We start from the raw sequence: 21,386 nt of genomic DNA on the forward strand, positions 1-21,386 counted from the left end.
TAAGAACTTTGCTTCAGGATGTGAACCGAAATCGTGCTCTGGCGGCGCGGCAGCGGCAGGAGGCCCCATTAGCTAAATTGGTGCTTCAGGTTAAGAACAGTTTCAGGTTAAGAACAGACCTCCAGAACAAATTAAGTTCTTAACCCGAGGTGCCACTATACTCAGATCCAGTTGCTGAAAAATAACAACTAATTGAATGTGCTTGCTTATTTAAACTTGTTTAAGGGTTAAATACCTTTGATAGGGGCTGTTTTTCTAATTCCAATGAGAAAAGTTCTTTTTAAGAAATGAGGAATTCTTAAGACGTTGTGAATGTTTATAAAATATGGTTCTGACAGCACAGTCAGTCTGAGAAAAAAAGGAAAAAGTTAATGTCTTATGAACCAGATGATGAACTTTCCACTGTGGGGCAGATTCAATGCTTCTCCAGCCCCCGCCCCCACCCTATGAATTCCTCCTATGAATTTGAAACCAGGGTTACTAAGCTTTATTTCTGCACTCTACAAGGAAAGAACTTAAGCAATGATCTGGGAGGAAATTCAGTCCATGCATTTGGTATGGTGACGTGACGGCGCACTAAAGCCAGTATGATATAGCTTTCTAAGCATGAAGAATGTCTGGCTTGATGTTGGCACACCTGTCAGAAGCAGAACAAGATGGGAGCTTGGTACATCCCGGCTCAAAAGGTTTCCCATCTTCAATACTGCCCATTAAAAAGGAGAAAGCATCCTAGCAGACAAAAGAACCTTTATTTATAAAACCTGCCAAAATGGTTAAGTCCCAGTTCCTGGTCTGATGATGGGAGCGGAAAACAGGAGCCTCCTGAAACTCTCAAACATTGAAGTATCAAACTCAAAGCTTCCAACAAGAACAGCCAAGCTTTTAAGCACCCAAGCCTCTCCCATTTCCTCTCCTCTTCCTGCCTCCCCTCCTTGGAAGGCACCCCTGTGCCAACCAGGGTTACGTTCACAATATCACAAGGAAACATCCTCCAGTCCCGAAGCTCCAGCAACCTGTCACAAAATCAGCAGGAGCGGATGAGGGAGAGGGAGAGAAGTGCTTGCAGGGCCAGAAGTGGCCTTCTAATCCTTGTAGCTGCAAACTGCTCCCTTACAGCCAATTCATTAACATGCAGAAAGCCAAGTGGTAGTTTCCCCTGAAGATGGAGAATTGCATGTTTACACAACAGCTGTCCCAACGTTCATTGAGGGGCAGGCAAGACCTCGCTAGGCAGACCCTTCATGGAAGGCCTTTGCCATTGCATGCCCCCCTTTCACCATCTTCTTCTCTTTGGCATCAGGGCCCATCTTCTGGCGGGCCAGTTTCACCCAGTATTGCTCTGTCCTGGAGAGGTAATCTGTGTAGTTTTCATCAGGCTGCACAGCGGGATGATCTTCCTCTGCTGCAGAAGGCGGGAAGGGAGAGGGAGAGGGAGAGAGAGAAAGTGCAATGAGGAGCAGAGCAGAGAGGACCACCTGCTCTCTTCCAGGTGTAGCACTCCATAGACAAAAAAGATGCTGCACAAAGAATGTGTAATACCCTATAGCAACTCCACTAAAATCCCCACTTCCTTACAGATGAAGCTTGAACTGCACAATTCGTTGCCAAATCTACTTAACAAAAAGTCAAGCAGATTACATTAAAGCTAACATTTGGCATGCAAAGTCAAGCGGAGACAGGAAACTCAAGCGTCTCCTTTCCAGCACATCTGAGAACACGGGTCCTTTTCCCAGCTCTTTTCTGTGCAACTACCTTCATCCTCGCCCTCAGCATCGTCAGAGTCCTCTTCTTCATCTTCCTCCTCGTCCTCCTCGTCTCCTCCCTCCGCACCTTCCACATCTCCCTCGTCATCAGACTCCGAATCTTCAAGCCATTCCTGAGTTTCTGCCGCAGCCATTAAAATTCGCAGGTATAAAAGGGAATACAAAGTTAGCAGCAGGAACGGCAGCTTCCACTCTGGCCACTTTATCTAGAATTTCATCACCATCAGGTGACCAGCAGCAACTCTTTATATACCTGGGTTTACAGTGGTGGCTGTCTGGGGCAAACAGGAAGTTGCCAAGGCAAGCTTGAGACTCACTGTCTCTAACTTTCAAAATTAAAAATACTGAACCTAGATAGGGGCTCAGGTACCCAGAGAGGGAGAAGCACCTCCTCAAAGCTTAGAGTGAGTGGGGAGTTGATTAACCATCAAGCAGGAGGGAAATGGGATCAACATCCTAACCTCACTCGAAAAGCAGCACAGCCAGATGCACCAAGTCCACAGCAGAGGGGGAGAGCATCTGCTTTGTATGGAGAAGGCCCCAGGTTCCACTCCTGGGACCTCTATGTTGGGCTGGAAGAGAACCCCCATTTGAACCCCTGAAAAGCCTCCTAGAATCCAGGGAAAAGATCAGCTAGGCAACTGTACAGCTTTTGGCGAATGCCGAAGATGCACGACTTTATTCCAGCCTTTGACAGCTGGGATGTGTGCGCTTTCAGGGCCCAACCTGTGTGTAATCTGCTTTTAATTCTGAATTTTTAATTGTTGCTGCCCACCCTGAGACCTGCTGGTGAAGGATAGGCAATGCATTAAATTAATGGTACAAATAATAATAATCAGTCAACACAGCTGCCTGTGTCCAGGTATCATGGAAGGCTTGTGAGCAGCAGAGGCTGAGATTTGTTTTACTTTATATAAAGGAGTCATATCCTGCCTTCCCACTAGGAGACGGCACTGAAGGCAGGTAGCAACCTTATTTAAATGACTGTGATTAGCTGTGATTCCTGCATTGCAGGGGGCTGGGCTAGATGACCCTTGGGGATCCCTTCCAACTCTACAGTTCCATGGTTCTATGACAATGGTAAGTGGAAAGACCCGTGGGATAAGTAAGAGGAGTTTGTGGCTGGTGCCTGGAGCTCTGGGCAACTGGGGGTTGCCAAAGGCACTCAGCCTAAAAAGGAGTCAACACACAGACATGACGACTTTGGTGGGATTAAGACAAAGGTTTCAAGGTCCAGACACAAATGAGGCCAGACAACCTAGAGCCAAAGGGCATGGAAAAAAAGGTTTTCCTGGGGATTAAGCCAGGCCAAAATTAGACTTTGTGTGTGCGCACTTGATGAAATCCAACGCTATTCACAGCCCCAAGAATTAAAAACAGCCTCGGCTGCATCCCCATCACCTGTCTAATTTGCCAGCCTAAATAGGCTTTTGTCCCCAGTCAGCTGCAGCCGTGTAGTAAAATTAAACACGGCAGCCCTCAGATTTCTAGGAATAGTTTCCAATGCACAGGAACTTGATGAGATTGTTATACAAAAGACTTTCCTGAAGTTCTGACTGTCTGCTGACGCCTGTGGATGCTCCACATGCTCCCACTGGTTTTGTGTCAATGCTCAGTGTCTGGCACAGAATCAAGTATTTTAAGAATAAGGGCTTTCTCTTAAGTTTCTAGTCCTTATGTTTGCAGAGACAGGCTGGTTAAAAAAAAATACAATGTGGGTAGTGCCTAGTGAAATTTCAGAAGTCATGTTGGATGGGCAGCAGCAGCAAAGCTTGCAGCTCACTGGAATTTCTCGTGGAAAGGAGTTGACAAATACTACAGAATCAAAGCCCTAGCAATGGAGCATGTTTGTGTTTGTGCCTCCTTGGTAGCTGTTCTATTTAAATCAGACAAATGAGCAAAGCGTGCATATTTTCTGTGCAATACAGGTAAATAAGAGCCTGCAGGATCAGGCCTGTGCTCCATGTAGTCCAGCATCCTGTTCTCACCTTGGCTGACCAGATGCCTGAGGGAAACCTGATAACTCCAATTGCTAAGTCAAAGTCCTAACACAATTGAGGACCTGATCAGATGGAAAGACTGTCATCTATTGGTAGAGTTGTGAAGAGGGTGGCAATTACTGTGTTATTTTATCCTTCTGGTCAGTGTTGTAGATTTTGCTTCTGCTGCCAACTGGGGAAGGGCAAGGAGTCAGAACATCAGTGTCTGATCCCTGGCTCCAACAGCTTTTGGGATTTCATCAGGCAGCACCGATAGGCTTTCAGAAAGCTTCAGCCATTAACGACTAGCAACTTGTTGCTGTTGTCGTTTTAAAGAATAAATGCAAGAGAATTTGAATTCTTAGCATCAACAAACGTTGCAACTGCCCAGCGTAATGGCAGAAGTACAGAACAGAAAGCTGGCTGCAAGAGCTTGAAACAAAATATGGTAAATGGCTTCAACTTACTTGGGTCCATCTCCACGAGGACCTTCCATTCTTCCATCTTGTGGAGGTCAATAGCATAAAGGTCGTTCAGAGTGAACTGGCGGTCGCCCACCTCAAACATCCCTCCGTAAACATAGAGCACCCCGTGCTTGACTGCTAGCATGGCGTTTGAGCGTGGGCATGGCTCCACCTGCTGGCCGGAGGCCTCATCACCCGTGCCATCCTCTTCATCCTCCGACTCAGGATCCTGCAGCTCCAGCTCGGGGGCCGAAATCACCTGCTTGATAGTCATGATGGTCCCATCCTCTGCCACCACCTCCTTGACGATCTCCACCGGGCCTGGAGGGAGCCGCTCCTCACTCTCACCACCTTCACAGCCAGTCTTTGCCGCAGGCCCTCGACGCCGCTTCTTCTTCTCAGTCTTTGGGCCCTGTTGTGGTTGGAGGGGAGAAAGAGAAATACTTTAATGTAAGCAGGCCAGGTAGGGGACGCGGGTGGCACTGTGGGTTAAACCACAGAGCCTAGGACTTGCCGATCAGGTCAGCGGTTCAAATCCCCACGACGGGGTGAGCTCCCGTTGTTCAGTCTCAGCTCCTGGCAACCTAGCAGTTCGAAAGCACATCAAAGTGCAAGTAGATAAATAGGTACCGCTCTGGCGGGAAGGTAAACGGCGTTTCCGTGCGCTACTCTGGTTCGCCAGAAGCGGCTTAGTCATGCTGGCCACATGACCCGGAAGCTGTCTGCGGACAAACGCCGGCTCCCTCGGCCTATAGAGTGAGATGAGCGCCGCAACCCCAGAGTCGGTCACGACTGGACCTAATGGTCAGGGGTCCCTTTACCTTTACCTTTAAGCAGGCCGGAGCCCGAAAGCAAAAGCCTGCACAACTTTTGAAAGGCAAAGCAGAACAGACAGCTGCCACCTTCCTGACAAACTGATGAAATTTGACAGGAATTGGTTCGTTATCCAGTGTGCTCTCCCTCCACCTCTCCACTTCTGTTGACAGGGAGCTGGCCTGTACCACCACAGTGCCAGGACTTTACCATTCAGAAATGGTACAGTCCTTCTGGCACTGTACCACTTTAAAATGCAGGTGGGAATTGCATGATTGAATTTTTTAACAACAACAACAACATAGAAGATGGTCGCACTGGAGTGTAGGCTTGGCTGGAGGCTTTCCCCTGGCATGCTAGCTTTCCTTTTTAAGGACTTTGTGATGATACACAGGGAACATTCAAACACACAACTCCCAACCTGCTTTCTGAAGTGGTACAATCCAGGTGGGATGGCATCACTTGCATTTTGCTGAATGGGCAGATTAGTCCACTGTGATGGCCGCGAGTAATCATTATCTATTTTGTTTTATTCATCAATTGCATTTTTATCCCACCTTTCCTCCAAGCTTGCGATGATGTGCATGACTCTCTTCCTCTCTCTTTTATCATGACAACAACCCTGTGAGGTAGGTTAGGCTGAGAGGGAGAGATTGGCCCAAGCTTCATGGCTGAGTGGGGATTTGAACCCAGGTCCTAGTCCAGCATTCTAACCCCTGCACCGCCCAGGCTCAATTCTCTATGTTACAAGAGGTCTGCATGGGTTGAATTGTACTGCAGGTGAAAATATGTAGGTTCTTTTCTTTCTTTTCGGTTTTCCTTTTTTTATTTGGCAACATCCCTGTCTCCTCTGCAAGGCCAGGGGGCTTGTAAACCAAAATGTGAAACCCTCAGAACTTGCACAGGGCTCTGAAGTGCTTAGAGCACTCTTTCGCCGACATTTTGCACTTGCTGCAATTCTTAACAACAACCCAGCAAGGCAGGGCAGCATGGTTATCTCCAGGTTGCAGATGAAGGCAGAGCTGGTGGCTAAAGGCTGCTGGGCAAGAGTAACCCCATGGTTAAGAATAAGAATCTTTCCAGACCTTTAGCTGTCCAGGAAACCACCGGTTCTTCACCAAGTCGTAGAAATAAATATCGTTAAAGAAGTCTCCTTCAAGGTCCTCCTCCTCTTCCTCATCGTGGACCCCACCAAAGAGAAGGGACCGGTTGCTGGGACCCACAGCCACCGAGAAGCCAGACCTGGGGGTCGGCTTCACCCCTGAAGAACTAATCCGAGCCCAGGTCCACTTGTCTAGGAAACATGAAAGAGAAAAGGAGTGCTTCTTTTGTTTAAGGTGGACAGCATTTGCAAGTCACAGGCAAAGGGAAACATCATGAAGTCTAAGGTCAGCAGAATGTGAGCCGAGTGCCACCTTGGAATGAAAAGCAAGACTTTAAATACTGCCTCTACTCCTCTGTCCACCCCATACCTCTGAAATGGCAGCTCTGTCACCCATCCACCTGCTTCTCCCACCATCCCACCTGTGGAAGGCCACCTGAAGAGCAAATAGCTCCAAAAATCTCATGTAAGTAAGCTAAGCCACTACACTGAAAATCGAACCCAGGCCAGGCCCAGCTTCCTATGTATGGAGTCCAGGCAGCCCTGAGCCCTCCTGCTTACCTGAGCTTTCAGCCTTCAACAGGAACAAATCTGTATGAAGAGTGCCCTTGTCAACGTCTTTTTTAATTCGCTGTAGGAAAAAAAAGAAATGTGTTTTTTTTTAAATCTAGCTATCTATCCACTGCTTAAATAAAGGAAAATCAAAGTGGTTGATATAAAAATGCTACAAAATTTCCATTAAAAATTAATAGCTAAAACAGATTTTAAAACTGAATATAATAAAATAAAAATAAAAAACAACAACAGATTTTTAATACAAAATGTACATAATACATCTTCATATGTCTGAATGGGCTTGCCTAAATATACAAGTTTTTACAAAAGGCTCTGCAAGCCTGGAACAGAGTTTACTGAGGCACAGAAAGACTGAAATGCAAACAAGGCTACAGGCTAAAGAGTAACCACAGCATCTTCTATGACTCTTAAGGAGTTCAGAAAGTGCTTCATGTGCATTGTCCTCTAATCCAGCCTTTCTCAACCTGTGGGTCCCCAGATGTTGTCGGACTACAACTCCCATCACCCCTAGCTAGCAAGGCCAGAGCTCAGGGATGATGGGAGTTGTAGTCCAACAACATCTGGGGACCCACAGGTTGAGAACCGCTGCTTACAATAGCCCTTTAGAAAGAGAAGATAAGGCAGGCTGGTGGCTTTCCAATATCTGATCTGCCATCACGCAGAAGGTGGAACAGGCTTGCTGAGAAACATAAGAGCCGCCTGCTTGGTCAGGTCCATCTAGTTCAGCATCCTGTTCTCACAGCGACCAGCCTGTCAGAAACCCTCAGAAGGCCCTGAGCACAAAAGCTCTCTCTCCTCCTGTACTTTCCAGCAACTGGTATTCAGCATTCCTGCCTCTGGAAGCAGAGCAGAGCCACCATGGCTAGCAGCCATCAATAGCCCTCTCCTCCATGGATTTGTCTAATCCTCTTCCAATTTGATGGCCACCCCTGCCTCCTGTGGGAGGGAGTTCCATAGTTTATGCTGAATGAAGAAGCACTTTCTTTTATCTACGCTAAATCTTCCAACACGCAGTGGATGCCCATGAATTCTAGTGTTATGAGAGAGGGAGGGAAACTGTTCTCTATCCACCTTCTCCGTGCCATGATCATCTCATCTCTTATACACCTTTTCTCTAAACTGAAAAATCTCAAACACAAAAAAGCCAGAAGAAGGAAGGAGGGAAGTCAGCTCTTGAGAGCAAGAATAACTGTAAAATGCAATATGATATGTGTATGTATAGTATTTAACTATAAAAACCCCCCAATAAAGATCATCTTTAAAAAAGGAAAAATCTCAAACACTGCAACCTTTCCAGCATAGGGGAGTTGCTCCACCCCCTTGAACATTTTGGTTGCCCTTTTCTGAACCTTTTCCAACTCTGCAATATCCCTTTCGAGGCAAGGTGACCAGAACTGAACACAGTATCCCTCACGTGGTCACACCCAAATGTGGCTGTTCTCTCTAGAATGAGCAGGAATTAAAAGGATGCAGATTTTGGCTTAGCATTGTGGAGGCAAGATTTCTGCACTGAGGGCAGGACCAGATGACCCCCCAATTACCCTTCCAGCTCTACGGTTCTGTATGCTACAACAGGTCTCAAGCAAGTGTCAACACACAACAGACTTGTGATTCCACCTGTGGAACCCGACCCATCAACGTGGCGCATGGAAACAAAGATGGCCTTCACAAATGACTTTTAATGATAAGGACTAGAATCAAGGCTTTTGGCATTTTCAAAGGGTGGCGCTCTTAGACATGTTTCAAATTGCACCATGTCCTGTGCAAAAAACACCCAGCGAGATCTCAGACCTGGTTAGGACAATCCCACTGCACACAGCATCTTGCAAAGGGAGCCAGTGTGGGGCAGTGGTTAGAGTGCTGGACTAGGACCTGGGAGACCAGGGTTCAAACCCCCACTGGGTGACCTTGAGCCGGTCACTCTCCCTCTCAGCCTAACCTACCTCACAGGGTTGTTGTTGGGATTAAATGAAGAGGGGGAGAACCATATACGTCTACCTGAGCTCTTTGAAAGATGTGGGATATACGGTAAATGCAATAAATTCATTAAGACTGTAAGATCTTGCTAAGGCTATAGAGGCTGCCAACGTACCTGGGTGTCTCCAGGTGTCAAATCCCCCAAAGAGGAAGGGGGGAGCTCCTTAAGCCCATATATAGCAGGCCAAAACCAGCAAGCAGCTTGAAGCTAGGCACTACAAGGCCTTTCCAGCTCCATGCTCGGAAGAGCGGAGTCAGACAGGTAACAACATTGTTACCCCACTTGGAACCACATTACCCTTGTCACAAACCACCAAGTATTTATTTAAAAACACCCACAGACACCTTGCATGCTTTGTGGTTTGTAGGTTGGTGCAGATGGTGGGAACAGGAGAAAGCAGGAAAGGGGCAAATCACTGGTGCCTTGCAAGAAAGGAGTTCCTATTTTCTGCATTCAAGCAGGAGCTCCAACCTTTTTGAGCCAGGGGACAAATCTGGATTTTTGAGAAAGTGCTGTGAGTGCCAGGCACAAAATGGCTGTCGAGGAGGAGGGCTGGCATATAACAAAATGGCTGCTGCGGGGGTGTTGCAGGTCACAAAATGGCTGCCACATCTAAAAGAGCAGGAAAAAAGAGAAAGGATCACAACATGGGGCAGGCACCTACATATGTCAGCCGCTGCTGTGCTTGCTCACCCGGACAAGCTTTTTGCCCCTCTCTGCCCTCTGTGGGTACATGTAGGCAACCCCTGAAGCAGGTGAGCATCTGCACAATTGGAAATCCAAGCAGTTCCAACCTAATATGGCAGAACACACTAATGAGAAAGTCAGAAAATAAAAGTAAAAAGAAGAATGAACACAGGAGAGCAGTCCCCATTTCCTTCCAGACAAACGGGATCAAAAGACGGGGGTGGGCGATCGCAACAGTCTAGCTTTCTGCTCATGCTATTAGACATCTTCATTATGTCTCCCCTTAATTTCTAACATGTAGTGGACAAGCCAGCAGAGCTGAGCTGAGCAGCCACACTCCGATCTGCGTTTAGCTACAGTGACTTCCTTGAGGCTTGCCCTCAACCCAACCTACCTCCTGGGGTTCTTTTGAGGCTTAAATTAAACAACATCCTGCCTAGAGCTCCCAGGGATTGGGCAGGAAAGGAAGAGGCATTGTGGAGTTAGCACTATAGCCACAGTCTAGTTATCCACTAGGAAAGGCAACACCAGGGCCTCCATTCCATACCCTTGAATGATGAAGCAAAAAGGAAGGCAAAAGAGATGGGACTGGAGAGGCTCAAAAGGTGGTGTCCCTTTGGCTGTTCAGATGCAATAGCTGCTAATGAGGAGGGAAATCATACATTTTCTGTACAAACTGCAACAGAGCCCAACTTAGGGGATGTGAAGCTGAACGGGAACATTTTCACTTTAAGAAGCCTTGACCACCCAAATGTTCAGTCTGATTAACCAGACTGAGGCTCAGTGGCCAAACTTCTTGCAGATCAACAAGTTTGCTGAATGACTTGGGGCACAGAGCGATGCCCCCCACCCCACCCTGCCATGTGGGAAATCTGAGCCACATGAAGGGAGAGCTGTCCCGGAAAACAACCAGTCCAGAGTGTGTGTCTTCAGTTATGTGGACATTGCTACAAATGATCCAGAGCCCCAACGAAACACAGATAAGAGAAGCTAGCCTATTCCTTGCAAACTCACTCTTAGTCGCTCTAAAGAATCTGGAACAAGGAACTAAGCAAGTCAGTGTAAAAGGCACCACTCACCTGCTTGGAGTAGCCTCCATAGACAAGGATGTTGCCTTCAGGAGTGGTAGCTAGATGGCAACCAGACCTTGGAGCAGGGGCAATCCCGGAGGGAGTCAGCTTGGTCCAGGCAAATGTGTCCAGGTTAAAGGCATAAACATCGTTGTAGTAGATGTAATCTCTGATTGGAACAAAAGCAGCAGGCAGAGGTACTGATAAGGCGCATGGTCTGAAGACACATGAACCTTGCTGAAGCTAAGCAGGGCTGTGTCTATTGATTATCGGACACCCTGCCGCTTGGAGCACTAAGCTGGGGCACTAAGCTGGGGCACGTGCCCACGTCACTGGCACTTCCAGAGATTGCAATGTACACCTTATCCTTTGGAAGGCAGAACAAAAATGTATAAGAACACGAAACTTGTCAGGAAGTCTCTTGCTTCCTAAAGTTGCTGTCCCTGGTGCTGAATGTCCAAAAATCCTCACTCTCTGACATGTAGGTGACAAGAAAAAAGGAGTCATTTCTGGAAGCAGATTCCTGAAAGGAGCCTGTCTGAATTCCACTGTTTGTTTCTTTCTTTTTTTAATGATGCTCCAGTCTAGCTTCCAGAATACACTCCAAGCTTGGCTTTAGATGCAACTTGTAAGACCACGGCTAAGAGCTATTGATAAATCTGTCTTCCAGCAATCAGCACAATCCACTTCAGCATCTGTGTAAGCAAGCTGACACAGAGAATCCCACAAGTTTATTGCATGAAGGTGAACTTCCCTTTGTCCATCCTGAATTTACAGCTAGTCAGTTTCGTTGGAGTTCTTTCTAATGTTATGGGAAAAAGAGATGACACTTTTTTGGGGCCCACGTTCTCCAACCCATTCCATCACATGACAAACCTCCACAATGTCCCTAGTCCCTTAATTGACCTTCCTCCCCACCTCCAATGAAAGGGAGTTCTGAGCAGACCCATCTCTCCACAAGCCCTTGGTTTAACACATGGCACACAGTGGAAGAAATGAAGTCCAATGACTGGAGATCAGCTGACAAATGGAACTCCATTGACCAATGGAACTCCACTGACTGGCAGCATTCAGAATAGGGCGCAATAAACAAGATGGATCTGAGGCAGGAATGGGGTAGCTGCTGCAGCCCTCCATATATTGTCAGACTCCATCTGCACAGCCATTGCTCAAGGATGATGTGTACAGAGACTCTAGCAACATCTGGAAGGCCACAGGTGAGCAGCCCCTCGCCTAAGGTCTTCTTGGCCTGAGCCAACCCTTTACAAGCGAACAAAAAGCACAGCACCAACCGACCTTGCACTTTCGTGGAACCCTCCAAAGAGGATCAGCTGCCTCTTGCACACCACCATGCGGTGTCCGCTCCGACCCGAAGGGCCTCCAGAAGCCCTGAAACACAAGTGAACAGACTGAGCAGTGACTGGAGAAGGCCCCCCTGTTTGCACCTCGCCAGTTCCTGCTTCATACCGTTTGGGGGGGGGGACTGAGATACCTCTGCTTCCTCCACATGTTGTTGGACTCCTACTCCTGGCAACTCCTGTAGCCAGCAGGACCAATGGCTGCAGGGATGGTGGGAGTTAGGACTCCCAACTACACCAGAAGGGCCAGAAGTTGCCCAACCCCAATGTGGGGAACAAGAACGTCTATTTGGCTCAAGCACCAGCTGCCTGTTTTTCTGTATGCAACACACTTGCCCTCTTGGCTGACAAACTACTTCTCTCCCACCCCCACCCCTGCCCCTTTTTATTTATTAGAAACAAAAGCTCCATCTCTGCCGCCTCCTCAGGAAGAGCTCCAACATCTGTGCTGATGAGAAAGTCTGCGGGGGAGGCAGCCCGCCTGTGTTTCACTGCTCTCCTGACAGCGTGTCTGTGTGTAAATCAACTTTCTGCTACTCCCTCCTTCTGGCATTTCTGCAGTTTGCAGAAAACAAAAAAGAGAGGGTGGGCTAAACAGGGGCCTAGGAGGTCTTACTGACAACACAGGCTCAGACAGGGCTTCGGCAGAGGAGTGGCAGAGACAGTGCATCACGGGCAGAAGGTCCCAGGTTATTATTTATATCCTGCCTTTTCTCTCCAAGGGACTCACGGTGCTGTGCAGGGTCCTCCCCTTTCTCATTTAATTCCCACAACAACCCTGAAAGGTAGGTTAGGCTGAGAGGCAGTGACTGGCCAAAGGTCATGCCTGGTGAGAGTCAGGGATTTAAACCTTGGTCTCCTAGGTCCTAATTTGGCACTCTAACCACTACACCAGACTGCCATCTTCAGCTGATCAGATCTCAGGCAGGAGGACCTGGGAAAGAACTTTGCCCAAAACCTTGGAAAGCCTTTGTTTGCCCAAGTGGTTGATACTGAGCTAGGTGGTACAGAATAGAGAAGCTGCGTACAGAAGGGTATTTCTACTGTAGCCCAGGGGTAGAGCATCTGCTTTGCAGGCTGATGTACGCAGGTTCAATTCCCAGCAGCATCTCCCGGTAGTGCTGAGAGAGATTCCCTGCCTGAAACCCTGGAGAGCCATTCTGCTTGTCAGTGTGGACAATATTGAACTAGAGGGACCAACAGTCTGAATTGGTGCAAGGCAGCCTCCCATGTTCCTGCATGTTCATATAAACACCAATGTGCAGTTTCATGTTTTAACTATTTCCTCCAGGTAGGAAAAGGTGATCACATATGGAAGACAGCATTGCCTAATTTGCTAACCAGGTAAATGCACGCTTTATGTTGTCACAATTTCCTAAACGCTCTTCAATATTTGAAGATGCTCTATCTTTCCAATCGGTTGGGATCAGAAAGCAAAGACTCGCTTTGCCTACTCACTTATCACACCCCTCTACTAAGGTTGGGAAACATCTGTGCCCCCCCCCACACTGTCGGACTCCAACTCTGATCTGCCCCAGCCAGCTGATAGGAGTTGGGAGTCCGGCAACATCTGGGAAAGGAAAAAAGAGACGTTTCCCAGGACTGGACTCTGGCAATGCTGCTGCTCAAGGAGACAAGCAGCTTATGCATTATGCCACACCTCACTTACTTTATTTGCTCCCAGGTCTTGCTGGCCAAATGCAAGACCCAGAGATCTTTGTAGTGGTAAAACTGCTCCCCGTCTGGTGAAGCAAACTCCCCGCCAAACACCCAAAGCTGTCCGCCACCCTGAGCTACCACCACAGCCTGCCAAAGAAAGAGAGAGAGGTAGAAAAAGTTAGGGCAACTTTTGAGTAATTTTCAACATGTGCAACACATGAACAGCCTCTCTCATTAAGCCTTACCAACAACACTGCGAGCTGGGTCGTGCTTACCCCCATTTTACTGTTGGGGCAACCCAAGGCTCTATGTGTACAGGTCGTCCAGAGTTTGCAGATCTGAACCCGCTCCAAGCAGAAATGGTAATCCTAGCAACGGGTAGAGCAATTCCTTCCCTGACAAAGCCAAGCCTGTGACTTTAATAGCTGAAAGGGGGTGGGGGAGAGATGGCCTGATTGTGGAGGTTTCACAGTTCAGTGGTGGCAGATGGGTCTTATTGCCTCAACTCCTGGGGTGCATTTGGGCTAAAGCCTTCAGAATCCCTTCGTAATTCAGAATGGACACCAAAGGATAACAGTGTCACAAGGAGAGGAATCTAGATGTTCTTTCTCTGCAGAAGACAAAGTAATTTAGCAGACAGGACTTTTTTCCAAGAGTGGCCCCTCAAGAGGAATTCCAAGGAATTCCCTGGTCCAAGAGATACATCTGGCTCTCTCCTTGTCATCCTTTCACCAGACCTTGTGAATATTTCTTTTTCTATGAGCTTTTGGGTAGAAAAGTTGGTGGGGGGAGGGCGTTAGTACTTCTGCAGTTGCCTTGTGCTGGGCTTGCTGGGTTGAATGAAACAGTATTTTTATGCTTTGATCTGGACCAAACAGTGCAATGTATGTATGCAAAAGTGTACTGCAACTCCAGGCCAGTGGTGGCCTAAAAACAGATCACGTGTAACCCAAAGGTAGGTCACGCAAAGAAGTCTAGAAGGATTTTCTTCTGCTGCTGCTGCTGCTGTTTGGTAGGGAGAGAGAAAGGCATATCCAGTAAAACAAATTTAAAAACAGGTCCAGGTTGCAGGATGAGGTTAAGAGTGGGATCCCAGGAGTTGATCTGTACAGGTTGGAGAGTCCTGCTCCAGAGAAAGGCTTGTTGTGGAAATTTACAGCTTGTTAAAGCACCACCTGCTGGACACTGTCGTTTATGACAGGTAGAATTTTACAGAGAGAGCACACACACAAACATACACAGAGAGAGCCCATCCTTTTTCGAGCACCAGCACCAAACTCAGTGGGTTTCTCTAGCACCGTTCTTGCATATATGCTTATTTCCACATCTGATGCAAAAATAACCATGCAACTTTCTCTCTCTACATAAAAATATAAGACTGTCATTGCTGTCCCCTATTGGACGATCTGCAGTACCACATCACAATCTTGGATTTGCATGAAGTCAGGATGGGGTAGGGGAGGGGAAAAAGAAGACAGGTTGCCCGACACAAGGGGCAGTGGCACGGGAGTCAGAAGGGAGAGACACGGATGGGGAAAGTGGTTTTAAATAACAGCAGAAGTTTGAGCAAAGCAGAATCAGAAGGAACTGAGAGGAAAATGACAAAGCGGAGGAAGCGGAGGGGTGAAGATAAAAACAGGACTGCAGAACCAAAGACAGAGGCGGCTTCAGAAATAGAGTTGGGATTGTGCGTAATAGTTGTATGAGTTGGGAAGGGGGATCCCTAGTGTGGCGCAGCAGCCCCTAGTGTGCATGTGTGTCTCTGTGCCTATATATTTATATGATTTTAAAGTTAAATATATGTTGTATTTTAAATTGTTATTACCCGCCCTGAAACCTTAAAGCAAACAACAAATAATATACTGCTACTCTGAGGCAACACATGGTATGATGCTGGTGAAGGAGGATGTCAGGAAGGCCTCTGCACCAGCTGTGTAACCCCTCCTGCTACTGCGAACCCTCACCTCCTAGAACTGCTTCCTGGTATTACCTGATGGGCACAGCGGCGTGGAGGGGGGTTGGGGATGTCAAGTTTAGCCCAGCTGTTCTTCCGAATGTTGTAAACAAACAACTCGTTGTACAGGAACGTCTAGAGGAAGAGGAGGCAGAAGCTTGCTAGAATATGTAGCGTACTCCACACACACACGTTCCTTTTATTTATTAAAATACTTGTATATGGCAATTTAATAATAAAAAACCCCAAAGTGATTTGCCACAATTATATCTATACAATTAAAAAAAAACACATCAGCATTTATTTATTTTTATAAATTTATTTATTTGGTTTTTCGAATTAAAGTTTTACAATCAAATATCCAACATACATCATAAAAACAAGATTACAAAGAATCTCCTGGACTTGCCTCCCCACTTTTGTGGATCCTATCGTTAATCATTTCCTCCTGCATGTTTTATAATAATCCAAGTCTTTTATATCTCCATCATATCCAAAATGCACCAATAAACTGCAAGTGCTATTCCAATCCTACTAATGATTTTAAACTGTAACCACATTAAGATTTAAAATCATGGCTCTTATGTGTACACATAACCTAGCACAGAAATTTTTCCAGCAAACCTTTAAAGGTGAATTTAATCTAGAAGGGGCCCGATGAATCTTCACCAGTTAACAGCATGCCACAGGATCAAGCCCATGATGCTGAAGACTCAATTTCACATTGATGCCAAATGAGTTTTGGCAACTCATAGAATGGTCAACACCACCCTTGCAGATGATCTCAATGATCAAGCGTTCTATGATAAGGGTTCAGGTGATCCCTAAGCTACCTTAGACCTAAGTTGCTCAGGCCTTTGCAAATTAATGCAAGGACCTTTAACCTGACTTAGTAATAGATGTGCACTCAGTTTCTTCTCTTAGTTTAGAGCAGGCATCCCCAACCTGCAGCCCTCCAGATGTTTTGGCCTACAACTCCCATGATCCCTAGCTAACAGGACCAGTGGCCAGGGATGGTGGGAATTGTAGTCCAAAGCATCTGGAGGGCCAAAGGTTGGGGATGCCTGGTTTAGAGCCTACCCAATCCCTTAAGTCTTGGGAGAGGTACTGATGCCAAAGCATTATTTTAAAATATCCCACCAGGATATTCATTTTCCAAGCTCTTTGAAGAGGGACAAGGACATGTCTGCACCCTAGCCAGTGCCCAGAGCTAAACAGTAATCTATTACATTCATAAAAGACTTCTAGTTACCAAAGCATGACCTTTTTTAGGTACTGATGGGTGAAGGTGCAACTCCTAGCAACTTTACCTATCTCAGAAGGGAATCCTGGCGTTAAGGGGATAGTTGCTTGGGAAGACATGGTGGAAAAGCCAAGCAGGCTCCTCCACAATGAGCGGACCTCCAAGAAACCTGTTGCCCCATGTTGAGAAATTATGGGCTGAAGGATGAAGTAGCAGAGGAACTGTCCGCTTCCCCCACTGCACCAGCCCAAAGAATGCTTTGTGCAGAAAGAGGGAGCGGTTGGGGGAAATGACTCAATTCCTATACTGCTAATTTGAGACCACAATCAGTCTGTGACCCAAATGTCTGACTCCGTCTCTGCAAAATTCATAGTCTGGATGTACTCAATTTGGACAGAAAGGAGACCAGCTCCTTTTGGACAGCAGCAGGAGGGCTATTCATGTGCAGAGAGGCCGAGGAGCTGAAGGAGATGCTCTAAATCTGTCTCCAGGAGTTATGAACTCCTAAAACATTGATGATAGCCAGGTAATCACTCTTGGCCCATTTAATGGAACCTGCCATGCCTGTGGCAGCTGGAACGTCATTACAGCGGGCAGCATGGACAAGCAGTCCCATTTATTCTGGGACCCTGAATAGCTCCTCATTCCAATAAAATAATTTTGTGCAAAATCACTGAAAGCAAAAAGTCAAGGCAGAGTTTATAAGCAGGGTGAACTGGGGTTAGGGCAGGGCCGGGGAGCCCATGGCCCTCCAGATGTTGCTGGAGTACAAAGCCCGTCACCCCTGCCCATTAGGCCACGCTGCCTGGGGCTGATGGGAGTTGGGAGCCTGGCACCACCTGGAGGGCAACCACAGGTACCCTGGGTCAGGGAAGGGGGCAGGAGGAGAGACAAAAGGATATACTTTACTTTTTTGCCATTGAAATATTCACCTCCAAAGAGGATTAGCTCATCTTTCTCAGGATGTGGCGACAGAGATGCGTTGAGCCTGGAGATGGAAAAATGGGGCAGATATAAGAAGGGGAACAGACTGGGGAGCTGTTCCATGCGTACCGTGCAAAAGTACTTTAGAACTTTATATAACTCCATCCTGAAAAACTTATGGTGACATGCAAAAGCAGCCACTTTCTGAGACGTATGAAAGTGGTCACTATATTGACGACAGCTTAGGTTCATTACTGTTGTCCATACTAACATAAAAAGAGGGGAAATATCAACACATTTAGTTTCAAAATCAGAGTATCATTTATTTCATTTATATCCCACCTTTCCCCACCAAAGAAGCTCAAGGGGCTCTTCCCATCCTCATTTATTCCACACAACAACCTTGTGAGGCTGAGAGGCAGTTTGCAAAAACACCAAACCAATAGAAATACAAGAGCAAACACATAGTGGTTCTCAACCTGTGGGTCCCCAGATGTTGTTGGACTACAACTCCCATCATCCCTGAGCTCTGACCTTGCTGCCTAGGGGTAATGGGAGTTGTAGTTCAACAACATCTGGGGACCCACAGGTTGAGAAAGGTTGCAAGCAAGTCTCAAAAGATTAAGACTATTAGGTAAAAACAAGCAATTTTTTAAAAAAAAGTTATTAGAAAAAATACCAGAGAATAAAGCCAAACGATGAAACCCCTCGGATCATTTAGTCATTCTGAATGCTGCACAATCAATGCTGGTTCCAGCAAGGCTGGTAAAATTACTAGGGGTTGTTTGTAGCCCACACTTCCAGGAAAATATGACCCCTGTGCACATTCTTACCTTGGGGAGGGCGGGGGGCAGCTTGTCTCAACCACTTGAGTCTTCTTAGCATCCAGTGTCTGGAATTCCGCTATCAGAGCTTCAAGATCCTCCTTTAAACAAAGAGACAATCTGATCAAGAGCATTTCACAACCAGGTGCCCTCCATATGTTGTTGGACAGACTGAACCATCGGCCAGCACAGAGTGAACCACAAGATCTAGAAAGAATTTCCCATCCTCAGACGTTCTCTCTCTTCTTGTTCTCTCTCACCTAGTATTGCCACAGCCCCCCCCCAAAAAAAAACCCCTTTATTTTTAAAAGAGCTGTAGCTTAGTGGCAGAGCATCTGCTTTGCATGCATAAGGTCCCAGGTTCAATCACCAGCAGCACCTCCAAGTAGGGCTAGAGACACCCCTGCCTGAAACACCAACATTACGGCAGGGGTGTTTCCTGTCCCCCCCCCCTTTGCCCTTGGAAGCCTTCTAAGCTGCTGCAAGAAAAGGACACTGAGCAACACCTCGGGAGGAGTGCTTCTAGGACTAAGACGAAATGCGAAGCTCCTTTATTATTTCCACTACTGGACGCTGCATGTTGTTTAAATAACCTTGTTCTATTTATAGTATCCGAATGTGGGGTTTTGTTATTATATTCGTTATTGTTCTGCTATGTTATGAAACTGTTGCCACGTTCTGCTATGTTACTATGAAATTGTTTGAAATGCATCCCTGCTTTTTGGTTGTAAGCCGCTTTTTTGAGCGTGATTTTATTTTGTGGGAAAGAGGCATACAAATAAAATGAATGAAACGAAATCTCTGGAAAGCTGCTGCCAGCCAGCCCTGAGCTCAATGGACCAATAGTCTAACTCAGTATGAAGCAGCAGCTACCTACGTTCGTATGAATTGCATTCCTTCCCCCCACCCCGCCCTAGTATAGCTGATGCGCCTTTTTTTTTAGCGGGGTGGGGGCTGAAGGTTGCACAGAAATTCAGCCAAGGGGGCTTTTTTTCTTTATCCAGGAAGTGCAGACCTGTTGAGCTTCTGCCTGCAGCGAAGCTCTTAAAGGCACAGGAGCCCTGGCGGGAGGGGGGCAGCTCAGCTTCCTCGCAGCCCTTTGGGCTCACCTGCTCCTTCTTGGCCCTCTTGGAGACTTTCTTTTCCATCTTGGCGGCTGTTTTCTCAGCCCCCTTCACCTTCTTCTCCTTCTTGCTCTTCTTGCCCATCTTTGCAGCAGGAGAGGCCGCCTGGCCAGCCTCTTCCCTCTGCACGCAAAACACACGTGCCCCGACCCAGCCTGGCCTTTTCCCAAGACCCCAAACAAAGGTCATTTCCTGCCGAGGGAAGGAGCAAAGGCGGCAAGCGGGATCCTTCTCATCCGCCGCAAAAACGAGACTATTGCCATCTGCTGGAAGGGAAGGCTCCCTGCCAGGCCTTCGGATCTGGAGAACAGACGAAGCGGGCTGATTTGATGCAAGTCGGTGGCCGCTTATTCATAGCTGTCAACTTTCACATTTGAAAATAAGGGATCAGCAGCCTCACCTGTCCCGGGGACAGTCTACGGGATATCTAACAATCCGGGATAGCAGCGGGAAACGGCGCTGGAATAAGGGAATTTCCCGCAAAAATGGGAAGGTTGACAGCTATGCGCTTATTCCATTTGCAAATGAAACTGTGCAAAGCGTCTTGGCAGCAGACACGGTTATCCTCGACAATACAGCTTGAAACGAGAGTGGTGCCGTGGTGGTTATAGTGTCGGACTGGGACCCTGGGAGAAAGCACGGTTCAAATTCCCACTCGAACATGTTGCACACTGGGCACTTCCTCTGGCCAGTAACCTACCTCACAAGGTTGTTGTGGGGATTAAAGGAGGCGCAGGGGCGGACGACCATGTACCTTGAGCTCCTTGGAGAAAAATACAAAATATATTCTTCCCTGGGAAAGATTGTTTGTGATGGATAAAACAACTTTTTGTGCTGTCCCCAGGATGTTGTATGGGTGGTAAAAAGGTAAAGGACCCCTGACAGTTAAGTCCAGTTGCAGACAACTCTGGGGTTGTGGCGCTCATCTTGCTTTACTAGCCGAGGGAGCTGACGTTTGTCTGCAGACAGCTTCCGGGTCATGTGGCCAGCACGACTAAGCCGCTTCTGGTGAACCAGAGCAGCGCACAGTGACACTGTTTACCTTCCCGCCAGAGCAGTACCTATTTATCTACTTGCACTTTGATGTGCTTTCGAACTGCTAGGTTGGCAGGAGCTGGGACAGAGCAATGGGTGCTCACCCCATCACGGGGATTCGAACTACCGACCTTCCAATTAGCAAGCCCTAGGCTCAGTGGTTTAGACCACAGCACCACCCGCATCCCTGTTTGTATGAGTGGACATGTGATTAATTTTTATGGATTAGTAGCAATCAGATTCCTGTATTGCAGGGGGTTAAACCAGACAGCCCTTGTGGTCCCTTCCCACTCTACAACTCTAATTCTAAGCCTCATCAGCTCTAGCAAGCAATGGCCAGGGATGATGGAAATCGTAGTTCAGCAACTTCCAGAAGGCCACAGGTTCCGCACATCTGATTTACAAACCAGTGGGAGAACATCTCTGCTTCTCAACATCAGTGAACAAAGGGAAAGGACGGGGCTTTTTTTCAGCCAGAACTCACAGGAACTCATTTCCGGCACCTCTTGGGTGGGCGTCATTGCAATTACAGTGGTACCTTGGGTTACAGCATAGCTGTCAAGTGTCCCTTATTTGAAGGGACAGTCCCTTATTCCAGCGCCATGTCCCGCTGCTGTCCCTTATTGATGGATGTCCCTTAAATGTCCCTTAAATGATGTCCCTTAAATTTCAAAGGAAGCAGCTCCTCTCCCTCCCTCCCTGCCGGCCAGGGAGGAGGGAGGCTCCAACTGTGTTGCTTGGCTGTGTTGCTCACCCAATAAGAAGTCTAAGAACGACTAGGGGGTGGAGCTTACATGCCTTGTGTGTGGCTAGTTAATGCAAGCTGAGGGGTT

General features: G+C 47.3%; 1 protein-coding gene across 1 annotated transcript; it reads right to left on the reverse strand.

Annotated features, from left to right (window-relative positions):
* Nucleotides 1–730: 730 nt before the first annotated feature.
* On the reverse strand, nt 731–19,711 carry KLHDC4 (kelch domain containing 4). The gene is made up of 12 exons (XM_079988806.1): nt 19,504–19,711; nt 18,404–18,495; nt 17,556–17,634; nt 15,440–15,538; nt 13,460–13,596; nt 11,729–11,821; nt 10,442–10,601; nt 6,683–6,752; nt 6,105–6,313; nt 4,210–4,618; nt 1,753–1,884; nt 731–1,402 (listed from the first exon to the last, which is right to left on the reverse strand). The coding sequence occupies exons 1-12, from the start codon at nt 19,705–19,707 to the stop codon at nt 1,227–1,229; spliced, it is 1,860 nt and encodes a 619-aa protein (XP_079844932.1). The 5' UTR covers nt 19,708–19,711; the 3' UTR covers nt 731–1,226.
* Nucleotides 19,712–21,386: the final 1,675 nt, after the last annotated feature.

This window comes from Podarcis cretensis (assembly GCF_951804945.1).
Source record: "Podarcis cretensis genome assembly, chromosome: 8".
Lineage (NCBI taxonomy): Eukaryota > Metazoa > Chordata > Lepidosauria > Squamata > Lacertidae > Podarcis > Podarcis cretensis.

Coding starts and splice junctions, on each gene's coding strand:
- KLHDC4 (XM_079988806.1), bottom strand. CDS start 19,707: ATGACCTTTGTTTGGGGTCTTGGGAAAAGGCCAGGCTGGGTCGGGGCA. Junction 15,539..17,555: donor AATATTTCAATGGCAAAAAA/GTAAAGTATATC, acceptor CTCTTCCTCTAG/ACGTTCCTGTACAACGAGTT. Junction 6,314..6,682: donor GTTGAAGGCTGAAAGCTCAG/GTAAGCAGGAGG, acceptor CATGTTTCCTAG/ACAAGTGGACCTGGGCTCGG.